General features: G+C 42.0%; 1 protein-coding gene across 1 annotated transcript in view; it reads right to left on the reverse strand.

Moving 5' to 3' along the window:
* Positions 1–10206: 10206 nt before the first annotated feature.
* ZDHHC14 (zDHHC palmitoyltransferase 14) overlaps positions 10207–16572 on the reverse strand; it is a 169545-nt gene continuing 163179 nt past the window's right edge. Inside the window, exon 10 of the mRNA XM_075339657.1 lies at positions 10207–10499. Within this exon, the coding sequence (XP_075195772.1) occupies positions 10464–10499 (36 nt within the window). The 3' untranslated portion in view covers positions 10207–10463. The remainder of the gene's footprint in view (positions 10500–16572) is intronic.

The raw sequence follows: 16572 nt of genomic DNA on the forward strand, positions 1-16572 counted from the left end.
TCTGACTACCCTTCTGCCTGCTGTTTTTGTACCTCGCTGCCCAATCCGGATTGGACCTCTGCTACTTTTTCTGATTACGTCCTTGTCTGCCGATTGTCCCTGTTCTGCTATTCCTGGTTTGACCCTGCCTGACGACTACTCTCATTGGACTGCAGCCTTCCACAGGTAGTGATTTCCAGGGCCCTGTGTAATTCCAAATCCCTGTATAGGGGTTAAAGAGTTTCAGGGTTCTGGGGGTCCTGATTGGTGAGTGGCTCCCTCTAGTCTGTCCATTACATCCCACCTGAGTCTGTTGATCCAGGCAGGCGTTACAGACTGCAACCAGACTCCAGAACTGCCAGTAGGTGGGGAAAGCAATGCATATGTATGAAGGATAATGAGCGGTCCAAGTAGTAGTATGAGCTCCCCAAGTAGTAGTATGAGCTCCCAAAGTAGTGTTACAGCCGGGCAGGAGACTAATAAGTAAATGAGTCTGCTTTTCCCTTTTCCCCCCCCCCTTTATTTTTTAATTACCTGAGTTGCCGGATCCGGAGTTGTACCTGGAGTTACCCTAGAACTCCAGGCCTAGGTTCGGTGCACGGATACTTTTGAACCTGCGGAGATCAGAACATTTACAGTCCAGGTCTGCCCATCCCTACTATGTCATCCATATTGCCAGGCGAAATCTAGCGTCTGCACAGATCTCGCCAGCTTGCACATTTGCAAATTGTGACTGTGGGCAGAGCCTAAACGAGCTGTCGATGTGTCAGCACAGGTGCTAGATTTCTCCCTACAATGTGGATGACGCAGGAGGCATCATCCTCATCAAAGCAAGAGGACGGCAATCAGCATTGGAGAGGAGCGACAGAAGCCACAGCAAGGATTCCCATTGGACCAGACCGTCTGGATTTACATTGAGCGTGAAAGCATTTTAAAAAAGGTTTTTGTTGGGTATACAGGGAAAGTCATGGGATAATATACACCTTTATGGAATGCAGCACAGGAGCTGCTCAAAATGCTAGTATTTATTCAAATTGTCCCTCTATTGAGGAAGGAGACAAACTCTAGCGCCACCTCTTGGAAGTAGCAATCCTAAAAGTCAAAAGTGGCTTTTGTTTAAAAAGCCACTTTTGACTTTTAGGATTGCTACTTCCAAGAGGTGGCGCTAGAGTTTGTCTCCTTCCTCAATGGAGGGACAATTTGAATAATTCCCAAAGGGGCATTGTAGCTATAAGTCCCCTCACTGGCAGCCAGGCTAGTTTGTCAGGTCTCCGTAAGCAGAATAGTATTTATTCAGACATGAAAAAACTTACAGGTTCCCTTTAAACAAAAAATCCGTGGATACAGAGTACTGTGGGCACATAGCCTTACAGTGAAGGAAAGTCTGGGAGGCTGTGGTTGGTGCTGACAAAAAAAGGTGATTGTCAACAGATTTAGAAACTGACAGACTCCATGAAGGCTGATAACTTATTGAAAAGCAGGGTGGCTATATTTGGTCAGTGATATTATTTTAAATTTATTTTGGAATGTCTAAAAAGTTCCAAGAAAAAAAAACAAAAACCCAGCGAAAAAAAAAAAGGGGGCAATACCCAGGTATCAATTGTTGTAGACAATATACATAGTATTGCTCACCTGGTTGGGTTGTGTTAGGCACAACTCTTATGGGTATAGATACCAACTGGTGCTGCTTTGTATGCTGGAAGGAGTTCAACAAAAAAAAATGCAGTAATAGAAAGGAATATATTGATAAATCTGCTGTGCTGCTGATCAAAAAGGATAATCAGTGGAGATGATGATGAAGAAAAAAAAAACAAAACAAAACAGTTTTATTAACCCCTTAGTGACGGAGCTAATTTTCACCTTAATGACCAGACCAAATTTTGCAATTCTGACCAGTGTCACTTCATGAGGTTATAACTCTGGAACGCTTCAACGGATCCCGGTGATTCTGAGATTGTTTTTTCGTCACATATTGGACTTCATGTTAGTACCAAATTTAGGACAATATTTTTTGCGTTTATTGAAGAAAAAAATTGAATATTGGCAAAAATTTTGAAAATTTAGCAATTTTCAACTTTTGAATTTTTATACCGTTAAACCAGAGATTTCTGTGGCACAAAATAGTTAATAAATAACATTTCCCACATGTCTACTTTACATCAGCACAATTTTGGAAACAAAATTTTTTTTTGTTAGGAAGTTAGAGGGGTTCAAAGTTTATCAGCGATTTCTCATTTTTACATCAAAATTTACAAAACCATTTTTTTAGGGACCACATCACATTTGAAGTGACTTCAATAGGCCTAGATGACAGAAAATACCCAAAAGTGACACCATTATAAAAACTGCACCCCCCAAAGTACTCAAAACCACATTCAAGAAGTTTATTAACCCTTCAGGTGCTTCACATGAACAAAAGCAATGTGGAATGAAAAAAAGCAAAAATTAAATTTTACCTAAAAATGTTGCTCTAACCCAAATTTATTCACTTTTAGAAGAACTAACACAACAAAATGGACCCCAAAACTTGTTCCCCACTTTCTTATGAGTGCGCCGATACCCCACATGTGGTCAGAAACCTCTGTTTGGACAAATGGGAGGGCTCGGAACAGAAGGAGCAATATTTGAATTTTGGAAAGCAAATTTGGCTGAAATAGATTGCGAGCACCATGTTGCATTTACAGGTCCGCTAAGGTACCTAAACAGAAGAAACCCCTCACAAGTGACACCATTTTGGAAACTAGACCCCTCAAGGCTTCTATCTAGGGGTATAGTGAGCATTTTAGATCCACAGGTACTTCACAGATTTTGTTAACGTTACGTTGTCATATTGAAAATTTTAATAATTTTCTCAAAAATGTTGCTTTAGCATCAATTTTCTCACTTTTTCAAGAGGTAATTCCAAAAATTTGACCTCAAGGTTTGTTAACCACTTTTTTATGAGCGCGGTGATACCTCACATGTGGTCTGAAACCTTTGTTTGGACAAATGGGAGGGCTTGGAACGAAAGGAGCAATATTTGAATTTTGGAAAGGAAATTTGGCTGAAAAAGATTGCGGGCACCATGTCACATTTGGAGGACCCCTAAGGTACCTAAACAGCAGAAACCCCCACAAGTGACCCCATTTTGGAAACTGGATTTTATTCAGGAGTATAATAAGCATTTTGAATCCACAGGTACTTCACAAAAATGTTGCTGTAGCAACCAATGTCTCACTTTTAGGCTATGTGGCCATGAGCCAGCGACACGGCGTCTAGTACACAGTGTCAGCCTCCTGCAGAGATGTGAGTGTTGTCCACGGGAGAACGCAGCTGCCCATGCCCACGATTTGGGTTCAGGCCGCTGTGGAGCTCTATGCTACCTGCAGAGAACACTCATCTCCGCAGCATAAATTGACATGCTGAGGCTCGGGAAGCTGCGCCACAGGTCAGTTTATGTGGCGGAGAAAAGAAGCACATTGGGCATGGGATTTCTAAAAATCCTTCCACTGTGCTTCTACTGCACAATGCAGCGTTATGGACGCAGGGAAAACACTCTGCGCCCAAAACGCTGCAAATCCCGATTGTGGGCGCACAGCCTAAAATGCTACAATGGATGAATGGATACATGTCAAACATATATAACGTCCCACCCCCTGCATATTCTAAGCTGGCGCCCTTTAGTGCCTTTCATGTGGCACTAAAGGGTGCCTAGCCTTGTATTTAGCCCCCCAAAAAAATAATGATTAAAATAAACGACGTGGGGTCCCCCCCATTTTTGATAGCCAGCTAGGGTAAAGCAGACAGCTGTAGCCTGCAAACCACAGCTGACAGCTTCACCTTGTCTGGTGATCAATTTGGAGGGCTCCCCAGGCGTTTTTTTTTAAAAAAAAAACGTGGGGTCCCCCCCAAATTAGATCACCAGCCAAGGTGAAGCGGACAGCTGGGGTCTGGTATTCTCAGGGTGGGAAGAGCCATGGTTATTGGACTCTTCCCAGCCTAAAAATAGCAGGCCGCAGCCGCCCCAGAAGTGGCGCATCCATTAGATGCGCCAATCCTGGCGCTTCGCCCCAGCTCATCCCGCGCCCTGGTGCGGTGGCAGACGGGGTAATATATGGGGTTGATACCAGCTGTAATGTCACCTGGCATCAAGCCCTGGGGTTAGTGATGTCACGGCATCTAAAGAGATACCCGACATCACTAACCCAGTCAAGTAATAGACAAAAAAAAAAGACAAAAAAAATTTGAAAAAAAAACTCCCCGAAACATTCCTCTTTCCCCAATTTATTGAAAATAAAGAAATTACGGTCGCTGTAATCCGCTGTAATCCGTGAGGTCCCACGCCGACTCTGGATCTTCTAGAATATGGGGGGCACGTTCAGGGAACGTATCCCCCATTTTCTGCAAGAGCAAGCTCTCCATGAGCAGTGTGGGTGCAGTAATCTGAGAATACTGCACTCACACTGCCCCGGTCCAACTTAGGGCAGAGTGACCTGCAGTAACCTCATTCTAGAATATGAGGGGCACGCTCACAGAACGTACCCCCCATTTTCTGGAACAGCAGTCTCTCCATGTGAGGACCACACTCCTCACATGGAGAGACTGCTGATTACTGCACTCACTCTCCCCTGGTCCACAGTGGAGCAGCCTGTGCATCAGCGACGTCAGCGTCCCTGCAAGACTGACGTCGCTGATGCACAGGCTGCTCCACTGTGGACCGGGGGAGGAATCCAGCTGACAGCCACTGTCTGCGCATGCGCCGTCAGCATTCAAGAAGGAGGCGGCGTGATCGCGGGACGGATCACCAGACAGGTAACGTATGACCGGGGGCTCGGGGGCTGGGGGGGGGTGATGGGGGGTGACCTAGTGGGACCTGGGGACACCTTTCTGCCGCATGTGACGTGTCACATGCGGCAGAAAGAGCAGAATGAATGCGGGGGAGGGGGGGTGGCTCTGGAGACCCGGAGGGGGCTCCGGTGACCAGAGGGCTCCGGTGGACCGGAGGAGGGGTCAGGGGGAGGACATTTCCCTCCGATCTGAAATGTTTGATCATTTCAGATCGGAGGGAAATGAATGCAGAGCCGGCGGCGGCAGTTTTCAGCGCGCGTCGGCGCCATCTTGCACGCTCCGGAGGGGGGCTCTGAAGAACTGGAGGGGGCTCCAGGGACCAAAGAGCTCCGGTGTACCGGAGGAGAGGTCAGGAGGGGGACATTTCCCTCCGATCTGAAATGTTTGATCATTTCAGATCGGAGGGAAATGAATGCAGAGGCGGCGGCGGGAGTTTTCAGCGCGCGTCGGCGCCATCTTGGATTTTCCGGAGGGGGGGGGGGGGGATTGGATGGATTTCTCCGGTACCGGGGGCTTTGGGGGCACTAAGGGCTCACATTTATTTCTCATCTGACATGTTTGATCACGTCAGATGAGAAATAAATAAATTTTACCAGCCATTTTTTTTTTTTATGTTGTCGCCGGTATACGGTGTATACCGGCGATCGCATTAACTGGGTGCATACAAAACACCTTGATTCATAATCTGGGGGGGTCTCAGCTACCCCCGGTAGCTGAAACCCCCGAGATTTTTCGTCACTGGGGGGCGCTACAGGGTTTTTCCGGCCTGACGTCTCAAGACGTCGGAACAGAATAAGTACCCTGTTTTTCCGACGTCTTGAGACGTTAGGCCGTCGCTATGGGGTTAATTATGCGTTTCAGAGCTAAAACTCTTTGCTCAGGAAAACAAAACAAAACACCCCCCTTGTCCTTTTTAACCAGCAGTGCAGCAATGTATTTTGTACTTTCATTTGAGTTTGTTATTCTCACTTTAACGATAAACAACTGAGATGAGGAGCACATTTTAATTTTTCATGGAGTTGCACAATAATTCTGTGCAATATTAGTTGCCCAATAATTATGGAGACAGATATTCTAACTTTTCCCTTTCTTAAACACTCAAGTTTATTAGCCTTTTAATTTGACAAACAGCAATATAGTTGTTCATTGGTAAAATTACACAAGAAAAAAGCATGAACACATGTACCCACCGAGAATAACTATAGACAATTACATATTTAATATCAAAAACATTTTATTACAATAAATGGCAACCACAAACTATGATTAAAACATTTAAAATAGAAAACAACCCACACGCCCCAAGTGGATCAAGTCCACAATAGAGTAACTGCCCCAATAAGCAATGCAATCGTATAGAAGGGAACCTGTAGTAATCAAGAACAAACCACAATAGCCTGACCACAAAAGCTGGAGGACCAGAAAATAAAATAGATGGCCAGGATATAAAAACCACCTTCAATAATTACGCACATAATAAGCACAACAATTGCATATAAAAAGCTCCTGTGCATGATGGGTGAACTAATCAAAAGCAGAAATCCACCAAGGGGACTCTGTGGATATGCTAAATGGTGTGGTAGAGAGCAACAATACAATTAGTAGATAATAAGCCCAGGGCCAGATAATGCTGAGCCTGAGGCAGCACACAAGACAAGTAATAAGCTGGAGCTGCCAGGTTCTTATTACTTGGCTTATGTGTGCTGCCTCTGGCTCAGCATTATATGGCTCTGTGATTATTATCTACTATTTGTACTGTAGCTCTCTACCACACCATCTAGCATATCCACAGAGTCCTCTTGGTGGATTTCTGCTTTTGATTAGTGCACCGATCATGCACAGGAGCTTTTTATATGCAACTGTTGTGCTATTGTGTGTGTAATTTATTGAAGGTGGTTTTTATATCCTGGCCAACTATTTTACTCTGGTCCTCCAGTTTGTGTGTTCAGGCTATTGTGGTTTGTTATTCTTGATTACTACAGGTTCCCTTCTATACGATTGCATTGCTTATTGGGGAAGTTACTCTATTGTGGACTTGATCCACTTGGGGCGTGTGGGTTGTTTTCTATTTTAAATGTTTTCATCATTGTTTGTGGTTGGCATTTATTGAAATAAAATGTTTGTTATTAAATATGTAAAATTGTCTATTTTTTCTCGTGTGCACGTGTTCATGCAGAGCTCTTTTTCTTGTGTCATTGCCTTATTTCTGTATGTTGTAGCACCCGTGATTATTGTTATATAACAATGTTGGTTCAACCTACACTATATATATTTTACATTGGTAAAAATTAAACAAAACTAAATTAGGAAGGTTGAACTAGATGGACCTAGGTCTTTTTTCAACCTTAGTAACTATGTAACTATGTACAGTTTACAAAATAGCATCTAAATCAAAAGTGGTATTCACTGGGGGCTAAAAAATTAGTACAGAGGTAAATATATCAACTCACGGCGCCAATGTGTGAGGTCCTAGTGACGATGAAGTTGTGGTCTGGTACAATTAAAGCTCCCATGTTAGCAACTCAATAATTTAATGAATACCTTTTCAAATAGACTGTAGTAGAAAAAAGCAAATAGGAGTCTTAGTATTAAAGCTAAGCTTCAACAGATCCAATCATAATAACCCCACATAGCATTCATCCACTCATCGATGGTTCACCATGTCCTCTCCTATGGGCAAACCAGTGCAGAAGCATTTCAGATCAACCCCCTGCAACTAGTGATCTATAAGTATATTTACAGTGCCTTGCGAAAGTATTCGGCCCCCCTTGAATCTTTCAACCTTTTCCCACATTTCAGGCTTCAAACAAACAAAAATTTTATGGTGAAGAAATCAACAAGTGGGACACAATTGTGAAGGTGAACAATATTTATTGCTTATTTTAAAATTTTTGTAAAAAATAAAAACTGAAAATTGGGGTGTGCAATATTATTTGGCCCCTTTAAGTTAATACTTTGTAGCGCCACCTTTTGCTGCGATTACAGCTGCAAGTCGCTTGGGGTAAGTATCAGTTTTGCACATCGAGAGACTGAAATTCTTGCTCATTCTTCCTTTGCAAACAGCTCGAGCTGAGTGAGGTTGGATGGAGAGCGTTTGTGGACAGCAGTTTTCAGCTCTTTACACAGATTCTCGATTGGATTCAGGTCTGGACTGTGACTTGGCCATTCTAACACCTGGATACGTTTATTTGTGAACCATTCCATTGTAGATTTTGCTTTATGTTTGGGATCATTGTCTTGTTGAAAGACAAATCTCTATCCCAGTCTCAAGTCTTTTGCAGACTCCAACTGGTTTTCTTAAAAAATGGTCTTGTATTTGGCTCCATCCATCTTCCCATCAATTTTAACCATCTTCCCTGTCCCTGCTGAAGAAAAGCAGGCCCAAACCATGATGCTGCCACCACCATGTTTAACAGTGTGATGGTGTGTTCAGGGTGATGAGCTGTGTTGCTTTTAAGCCAAACATCGTTTGGCATTGTGCCCAAAAAGTTCGATTTTGGTTTCAACTGACCAGAGCACCTTCTTCCACATGTTTGGTGTGTCTCCCAGGTGGCTTGTGGCGAACTATAAAATGACACTTATGAAAATCTTTGAGAAATAGCTTTCTTCTTGCCACTCTTCCATAAAGGCCAGATTTGTGCAGTGTATGACTGAGTCCTATGGACAGACTCTCCCACCTCAGCTGTAGATCTCTGCAGTTCATCCAGAGTAATCATTGGATTCTTGGCTGCATCTCTGATCAGTCTTCTTGTTTGATCTGAAATTTTTGAGGGATGGCCGGGTCTTTGTAGAGTTGCAGTGGTATGATACTCCTTCCATTTCAATATGATCACTTGCACAGTGCTTCTTGGGATGTTTAAAGTTTTGGAAATCTTTTTGCAACCAAATCCGGCTTTAAACTTTTCCACAACTGTATCACGGACCTGCCTGTTGTGTTCCTTGGTCTTCATGATGCCCTCTGTGCTTTAAACAGAACACAGACTATCACAGTGCAGGTGCATTTATACGGAGACTTGATTATAAATATAAGCCGCCTGTGTGTAATCATCAGTTATTTTGGACAACATTGGATCATTCAGAGATCCTCAATGAACTTCTGGAGTGAGTTTGCTGCACTGAAAGTAAAGGGGCCGAATATTACACGTCCCACTTTTCATTTATTCTTTACAAAAGTTTAAAATAAGCAATAAATTTCATTCAACTTCACAATTATGTCCCACTTGTTGATTCTTCACCATAATTTAAATTTATCTTTATATTTGAAGCCTGAAATGTGGGAAAAGGTTGAAAAATTCAACGGGGCCGAATACTTTTGCAAGGCACTGTACAGGTGATTTATTAACCTTCTGTTAGTATCACAACAGTTCTACATCAATGTTCAGCTTTCTGACCATACCCCATAGACTTATGCTCTATCAAATATGACCCCTTAAGTTTTATGCCCTCTTGATTGCCCTGGATAAAGCTGTAAGCATGTGCATCCAGGTAATGTGGCATTTTGTGACTTATGCTATGTACAATTATCTCTAGAGCCAATTTTAAGCTCCTCTGAATACTGCTTTTAACTGGAATTAAATTATTAGGCAATTATTCTGCCTGATAAACATGTATAGATTGACAGAAGAAATGCATAAGAGCTGTGTTTTGTACATGCTATAATCATTTGGTTACGATGTAAGATTGAGGGATATTTTGAGTAAGGTATTTTATAAATTAATTTTTCAAGCTAATTGCATTTTTTTTCGTAGTGGTGGTTTTATAGTTAGGCTCCTTAACAGAACATTCGTTTACGGGTTATTATAGGGATAGAACAGGTCCTTTTACATGTCAGTCCTCCTATATAAAAACAGATTACTTGTTCTTGGGGATTACCTGTTCTAAGACTACACTTGGTACAATATTCGCTTTTACACATTTTGATAAAAACCTGTTGCAATGTAAGTGTTTATATTTTCAAACCAGGAGAGGTCTACTAGGCTTTCTTTGGGAGAAAAACTTTTATGGTCTCTGGACTCTCAAACTGGGTTTCCATCTGGGTTCCGACCCACCCTGATCGATGTGAATCTGAGAATTTCTAATGCTCAACAGGTTATGAGGAACCAAAGTAGTATCCACAACCCATCTACACTTAAATTGGTGTCAATTTTAAGTCTTGGATTGCAGTGAACCGATGTGGAGACCTAGCTATACCATGCTAGAAGCTCAATTTAGGCAGACAGACAAGCAGATTACCTAACCAGAAAAGTTGACATCTGTATTCCTTGTATCAAGTTGTCTTGTGGCTTGGAATGGTTATGGTAAAAGAAACTGGACCGATTGGTCAAAAAGCTTTAGGTTATAACACTTTCTCTTCAGAAAGAAAGCAATCACAATAATTACCAAGAACAAAACATTTGGCACAAAAAGGTAATTTATTCCTCTGAAGCTTACAAATCATATGTGCAAATGTATACATCAGATAGAAATCTGACTGAAAAACTTGAATTACAATATATTATATACATGAAGAGCTGGAGTGCAATGGCATCGCATAATACAGTAGAAGTTGTAGACATTTTCCAGCATGTCCACTACCAACTGAGCTGTGTTGGTCATTCCAACAATTTTGGTCAGTTCTTGAATTAGTTGCATGATGATTCCTTGGTATCTTTCATTGATTAATTATGATCCAACAGCACAGGTGTCTCCTGGCCCTGAAAATGTACCACAGCAGAAAAACATTAAGACTCACATGCAAGAGCCAAGTGTAAAGAATAACAGTAAAGTAATTTTGAATACTATGTAATTTTAGAATTAAAAGTGAATGATTGTTCTGTATGGTAAATGTCTGTAAAGTACAATATCAAATTATACCATTTCAACATAGTGATCTGAATTTATTCTGACATGATAAAAAAAAAGGTTATCAGCCACATTTCGATTGTGGTGACCAATATGTGAAAGCAGGAGTAATTTCTGATTAGTATCATAAGGAATATACACCAAAAATAAATCAATCATCATTTGAAAATCTATACATTTCACAACCTGTATAACAGACATCTAAGACCATCTCACGGCACATTACAAGCAATTAACTTTAAAGTACAGTGGTGGGGGAGAATTTAGTTAGCTACCAATTGTGCAAGTTCTCCCACTTAAAAGATGAGAGAGACCTATAATTGACATCATAGGTGACCACAACTATGAGAGACAAAATGAGAAAAATACAGAAAATCACCTTGTGTGATTTGGTGAGATTTCTTTTGCAAATTATGGTGCAAAATAAGTAGTCATTAAAAACATGCAAGATTTCTGGCTCTCACAGACGTGTAACTTATTCTTTAAGAGTCTCCTCTGTCCTCCACTCATTACCTGTAGTAATAGCTCCTGTTTGAACTTAGTATAAAAGACAACTGTCCACAACCTCAGTCACATTGCAAACTCCACTATGGTGAAGACCAAAGAGCTGTCGAAGGACACGAGAAACAAAATTGTAGCCCTGCACCAGGTTGGGAAGAGTGAATCAGCAATAGGTAAGCAACTTTGTGCGATGAAAATCAACTGTGGGAGCAATAATAAGAAAATGGAAGACATACAAGACCACTGATAATCTCCCTCGATCTGGGGCTCCACGCAAGATTTCAACCTCAAAATGATCACAAGAACGGTGAACAAAAATTCCAGAACCACATGTGCAGATTTAGTGAATGACCTGCATAGAGCTGGGACCACTGTAACAAAGGCTACCATCAGTAACACTACGCTGCCATGGGCTCAGATCCTGCAGTGGCAGACATGTTCCCTGCTTAAGCCAGTACATGTCCGGGACTGTCTGAAGTTTGCTAGAGAGGATTTGGATTATCCAGGAGAGTACTGGGAGAATGTCATATGGTCTGATGAAACCAAAGTAGAACTGTTTGGTAAAAACAAAACTCGTCGTGTTTGGAGGAGATAGAATGCGGAGTTGCAGTCAAAAAACACCATACCTACTGTGAAGCATAGGGGTGACAATATCATGCTTTGGGGCTGTTTCTCTGCAAATGGATGAGGACGATTGATCCATGTACATGAACGAATGAATGGGGCCATGTATCGTGAAATTTTGGGTGCAAAACTCCTTCAATCAGCAAGGGCATTGAAAATGAAACATGACTGGGTCTTTCAGCACGATAATGATCCCAAGCACACTACTAGGGCAATGAAGGAGTGGCTTTTTAAGAAGCATATGAATGTCCTGGAGAGGTCTAGCTATTCTCCAGATCTAAACATAGAGGTAGTTGAAAGTCTGTGTTGCCCAGTGACAGGCCCAAAACATCACTGCTCTAGAGGAGATCTGCAGAGAGGAATGGGCCAACATACCACCAACAGTGTGTGCCAACCTTGTGAAAAAACTTACAGAAAACGTTTGACCTCTGTCATTGCCAACAAAGGATATATAAAATACTGAGATGAACTTTTGTTATTGAACAAATACTTATTTTCCACCATAATTTGCAAAAGAAAATCTTGCCAAATCAGACAAAGTGATTTTCTGGATGTTTTCTGATTTTGTCTCTCATAGTTGTGGTCTACCTATGTCGTCAATTACAGGCCGACCTCATCTTTTTAAGTGGGAGAACTTGCACAATTGGTGGCTGACTAAATAGTGGAGCAGAGTGGAATAAACAGGTTTTTTTTTCTCTTATTTCTCCTTTCCATTGTCGAGATATTAGTAATCAAAGTATTTGGTAGCTAATGAGTCAATTTACTTTAAGCTTGAGCGAGAAAAAAAAAAAAAAAAGGGGGGGAATATTTAACCCAAAATCAAAAAATTCTTTAAAATCCAAGAATCATAAATACAGTCATAGAACATACCATAACTTTTTATTTATAGTACTAAGAATACTGGATAGAGAGCTGTAATTTTTTCAAGAGTTTACATCATGAATACTATAAAAGAACAGATCAGACAAGACAGAAATCTTTGAAAACAGTAATTCAGCTCACCAAAACGGGAAAATCTTAGAGGAGAATCCGGACGGTGCTCGCTGGAAGAAGGAGGCTGAAGGCAATCAATAGAGGCACAAAAACGTCCATTTCAGAAGTATAATATAAAACTTCAAATTTATTGGAAAAATAAAAACAGCATAAAATAAATTCCTCTGATCAACGCGTTTCATACGCGATATAAATGGTATAAATAAATGGTATATAAATGCTATCAGTTGTATCCCATGATGATCATGACTAAGGACAATCGCGTCTGAAACGTGTTGGTCGGAGGAATTTATTTTAAGCTGTTTTTATTTTTCCAATAAATGTGAAGTTTTACATTATACTTCTGAAATGGACGTTTTTGTGCTGGGATCCACCCTCTATTGATGAGAAATCTTTGACAGCTATGATCAAATATGAATCTGATACTTTTATACAAAAAGCGGGATGACTGAAATACTTTTGCTCTTTCATTCTCATGTTAAATTGCATTAAATATAATAGTATGAAAACAAGCAAGTTTACAATAAACATTCTTTTTTTATAACTGCGGTCAGAACTAACGTTTCGGTCAGCCCTCTCCAGTCCATCGATTTCAATACAGCAGTTAGTTGCTCACCTCTCTCAGTTCCTGACAATCTGCTGTTTTAAGGGTGCGTGCCCATGATCAGTATTTGCAGCGGTTAGGACGCAGCCTACCTCAGCTGCGTCCAAACCGCTGCGGTGTACAGTACAGGTATAGTGGACGGGATTTCTAGAAATCCCGTGCATACTATGCTTTTTTCCGCAGCAAACACTGGCCTTGCAGTGCGTCTTTCCAGACCGCAGCATGTCAATTGTTTGCTGCGGAATTGCCTGCGTCCTCCTAGGGAGAACACAAGCAGGAGACCGCAGCGCATAGAACCCTGATCGTGGGTACTGACAGATGCGGTCTCCTGCAGAGGAGACACGCGCCCCCCCGGTCTGGACTCGCTGCGTTCTGAACGCAGCGAGCCCTGATCGTGGGCACATACCCTAAATCTTACGTAATCACCAACCCCTATTACGCTTGTTGAAATGCCATGTTATCTCTATATGCAAAAATTGTAATAGCAGGGTGCACTGTAGAACAAACCACTGATAGCTGAATGTGTTACAAAAGAACTTATGAAGAGATTTATAGTTTTAATATTACAGTTTTGCTACTCACCAGAACTATCACTCAAGGAGGAATGCCCACCCTGCTAGAAACCAGGAAGTAAGAGGCTTACAGAGTTGTGAGCTGCTCAGACATCTTGAAAATAATCCTTTATTACATAAAATAAGGATGCATAATACAATACTACTAATGTGTCAGACATTAGTTACAGGAAATACTTCAGAAGGAAAAATAAAAATCAATCAACTTTATATGGAAAATGAATCCAAGTGTACAATACAGCAGATTATTCATTCCTCATACCATGGTAGCTTTTTATATACTGGTAATAGATCACTCCATATTGTGATTGCATGATGCAGCATACTGTTGATTCATATGCTCAAAGTCGGTATTGGTTGGTGGAAGCAAACTGGGAAGTTGCCCTGTGCACTAAATTCCCAAAGGTCCTTTATAAATACCTATATAGCTGCAGTTTGTCAGTGCAAAAAATGGTTACTGGCTCACCAATGCCAGCCCTACATTATTATTGTAGTTTCAGGGGTTAGAAAGCCCTGTGGTGTCAGTCACATGACCAACGTGCAAATCTGGAAGAACTGAAAGAGGAGAGTGCATGGTATGTTCTCCAAGACTAGAAAAGGAGTTGCTGGAAGTAGGTCATGCCTCAGAAGTTTGTAGATACTAGAAAGTATTTGATGCACTGAAGAAGCTAAAATACTCTCTTCCCTGTGTGGGCGGCATACTGCGTGCAACATATAAAGCATGCATAACATGTGTATCATGAATTGTGTGTAGCATTTAGTGTATGCGAATAATCACAGAAGCAGTACCTGTTCCGAGGACTATGGAAAGGGAGCACTACTCCAGTTTGAATCAGTAGACGGAGAAGGAAAAACCGGGCACAGCTTCTAGCCGGCAATCAATGCAAAACGTCACCTGTCTCAATGGACGGGAAATCTTGTTTGCTAGTGTGGAACTGCCACGAGGGGTGCACCTCACAGGAAAAATGAAAATCGATACATCATAAATATGGAACGGAGGGCACTCACCACATGAAGGCTGGAATCTTGTATTTATTTTTTTATATGGACCAGGCATAAAAGGACGGAGGGGAGAGGGACCGATCACACACGGACAGCTGTTTTGCACCGGCAATCGGCGCTTTGACAAGTCCTTTGTAAAAAAAAATAAATAAATAAATACAAGATTCCTGCCTTCATGTGGTGCGTGCCCTCTGTTCTATATTTATGACTACTCCAGTTTACCACATTATACTCTTATGGTTGAGGTGAACCGGTCAGCAGTTTTTGCCATGTAAGCTGAAGCCAGTATGCTGCAAGGGTTAACAGTTCATGCTTGCCTGTCTTATCTGATCTTTTGTTTTATTTGCTAGGTTTGCTTCAGCAGGACCCTCAAGGCCCCTTTACATACTGAGACTTTCTAGCGATCCCACCAGCGATCCCAACCTGGCTGGGATCGCTACAAAGTATCTGGTGAGTCGCTGGTGAGCTGTCAAACAGGCAAACCTGGAAAACGACGCAACAACGATATGGACCTGCAGAACAACCTAGCTAGTCATTGGGGACGTTGTAAAGCAGCTTTTTGAAAGGGAAGTCGCTAACGAAGTCGCTGTAAAGGCCCCTTTACACACAGACTTTCTAGCGATCATGCTGCACAGCGGGAAACAAAGGACCAAAGAATGGTCCTGAGGGATGTGTAGTGATCAGCAACTTCACAGCGGGGGCCAGGTCGCTGTGTTTCACACACTGCAATGTCGCTGGGGAGGTCGCTATTATGTCACAAAACCGGTGACGTTACAGCGATGTCGTTTGCGATGTTGCAGTGTGTAAAGGGGCCTTTATCTTACAGGACTAGAAACTGGCCTGCATGGCAGTCCAACAAGCCGCTGCTGTGATTGACATCTCACTGTCTATGTACAATCTCTAAAGAGAGCTTGCGGTCAGTGGGGACAGCGTTCTAGATTCTGCTACATGACTAAAGCTAAAAATTCAGTTTGTCAGAGCGGCTTCAGTCAATAATTTAAGTGATATGATACACAGATTCAGAATCTATTTTCCTACATTATGCTGCTCTCAGATGAGGTAGCAAAAACCTGCTGACAATCACTTAAGAAATAAATTACGATTGTGATCATTTGCTTCTACTTGAATATTGGACAAATGCTGTCAAAACACGACAACTAAGAATAGCAATGTTTTATTTATGCAAACCCATAGCATTCAGATGTTGTCCGTATTTGTGTAACTAGAAAAACACGAATTTCCGTGTATTTTCTCTTTTAAATGAGGTTTTAAACCGGTGCATTTAACCCCTTAACGACCCATGACGTACTGAATACGTCATGGATCGTGTGCCGGTAAGCCCCGCCCCCTGCCGCCGGTCGCGAGACGCGCACATATCAGCTGTTATCAACAGCTGATATGTGTGCCTGCTAGCCGCGGGTGGAATCGCTTCCACCCGCGGCCATTAACCCCTTACATTTCGCTGCCAAAGTCTTGGCAGCGATATGTATATGGGCGCCGCCATGACAGTGACTTACCCCGCCCCCGCCGGAAGTCACGTGACATGATCACGTGACTTTCGGCGGTTGCCTTGGTAGCACAGGGTCATGTGATGACGCCTGTGGCTAACATGAGTCACTTCCTCTCAAT

The sequence above is a fragment of the Anomaloglossus baeobatrachus genome, chromosome 3 (assembly GCF_048569485.1).
Source record: "Anomaloglossus baeobatrachus isolate aAnoBae1 chromosome 3, aAnoBae1.hap1, whole genome shotgun sequence".
NCBI classification, from domain to species: Eukaryota; Metazoa; Chordata; class Amphibia; order Anura; family Aromobatidae; genus Anomaloglossus; species Anomaloglossus baeobatrachus.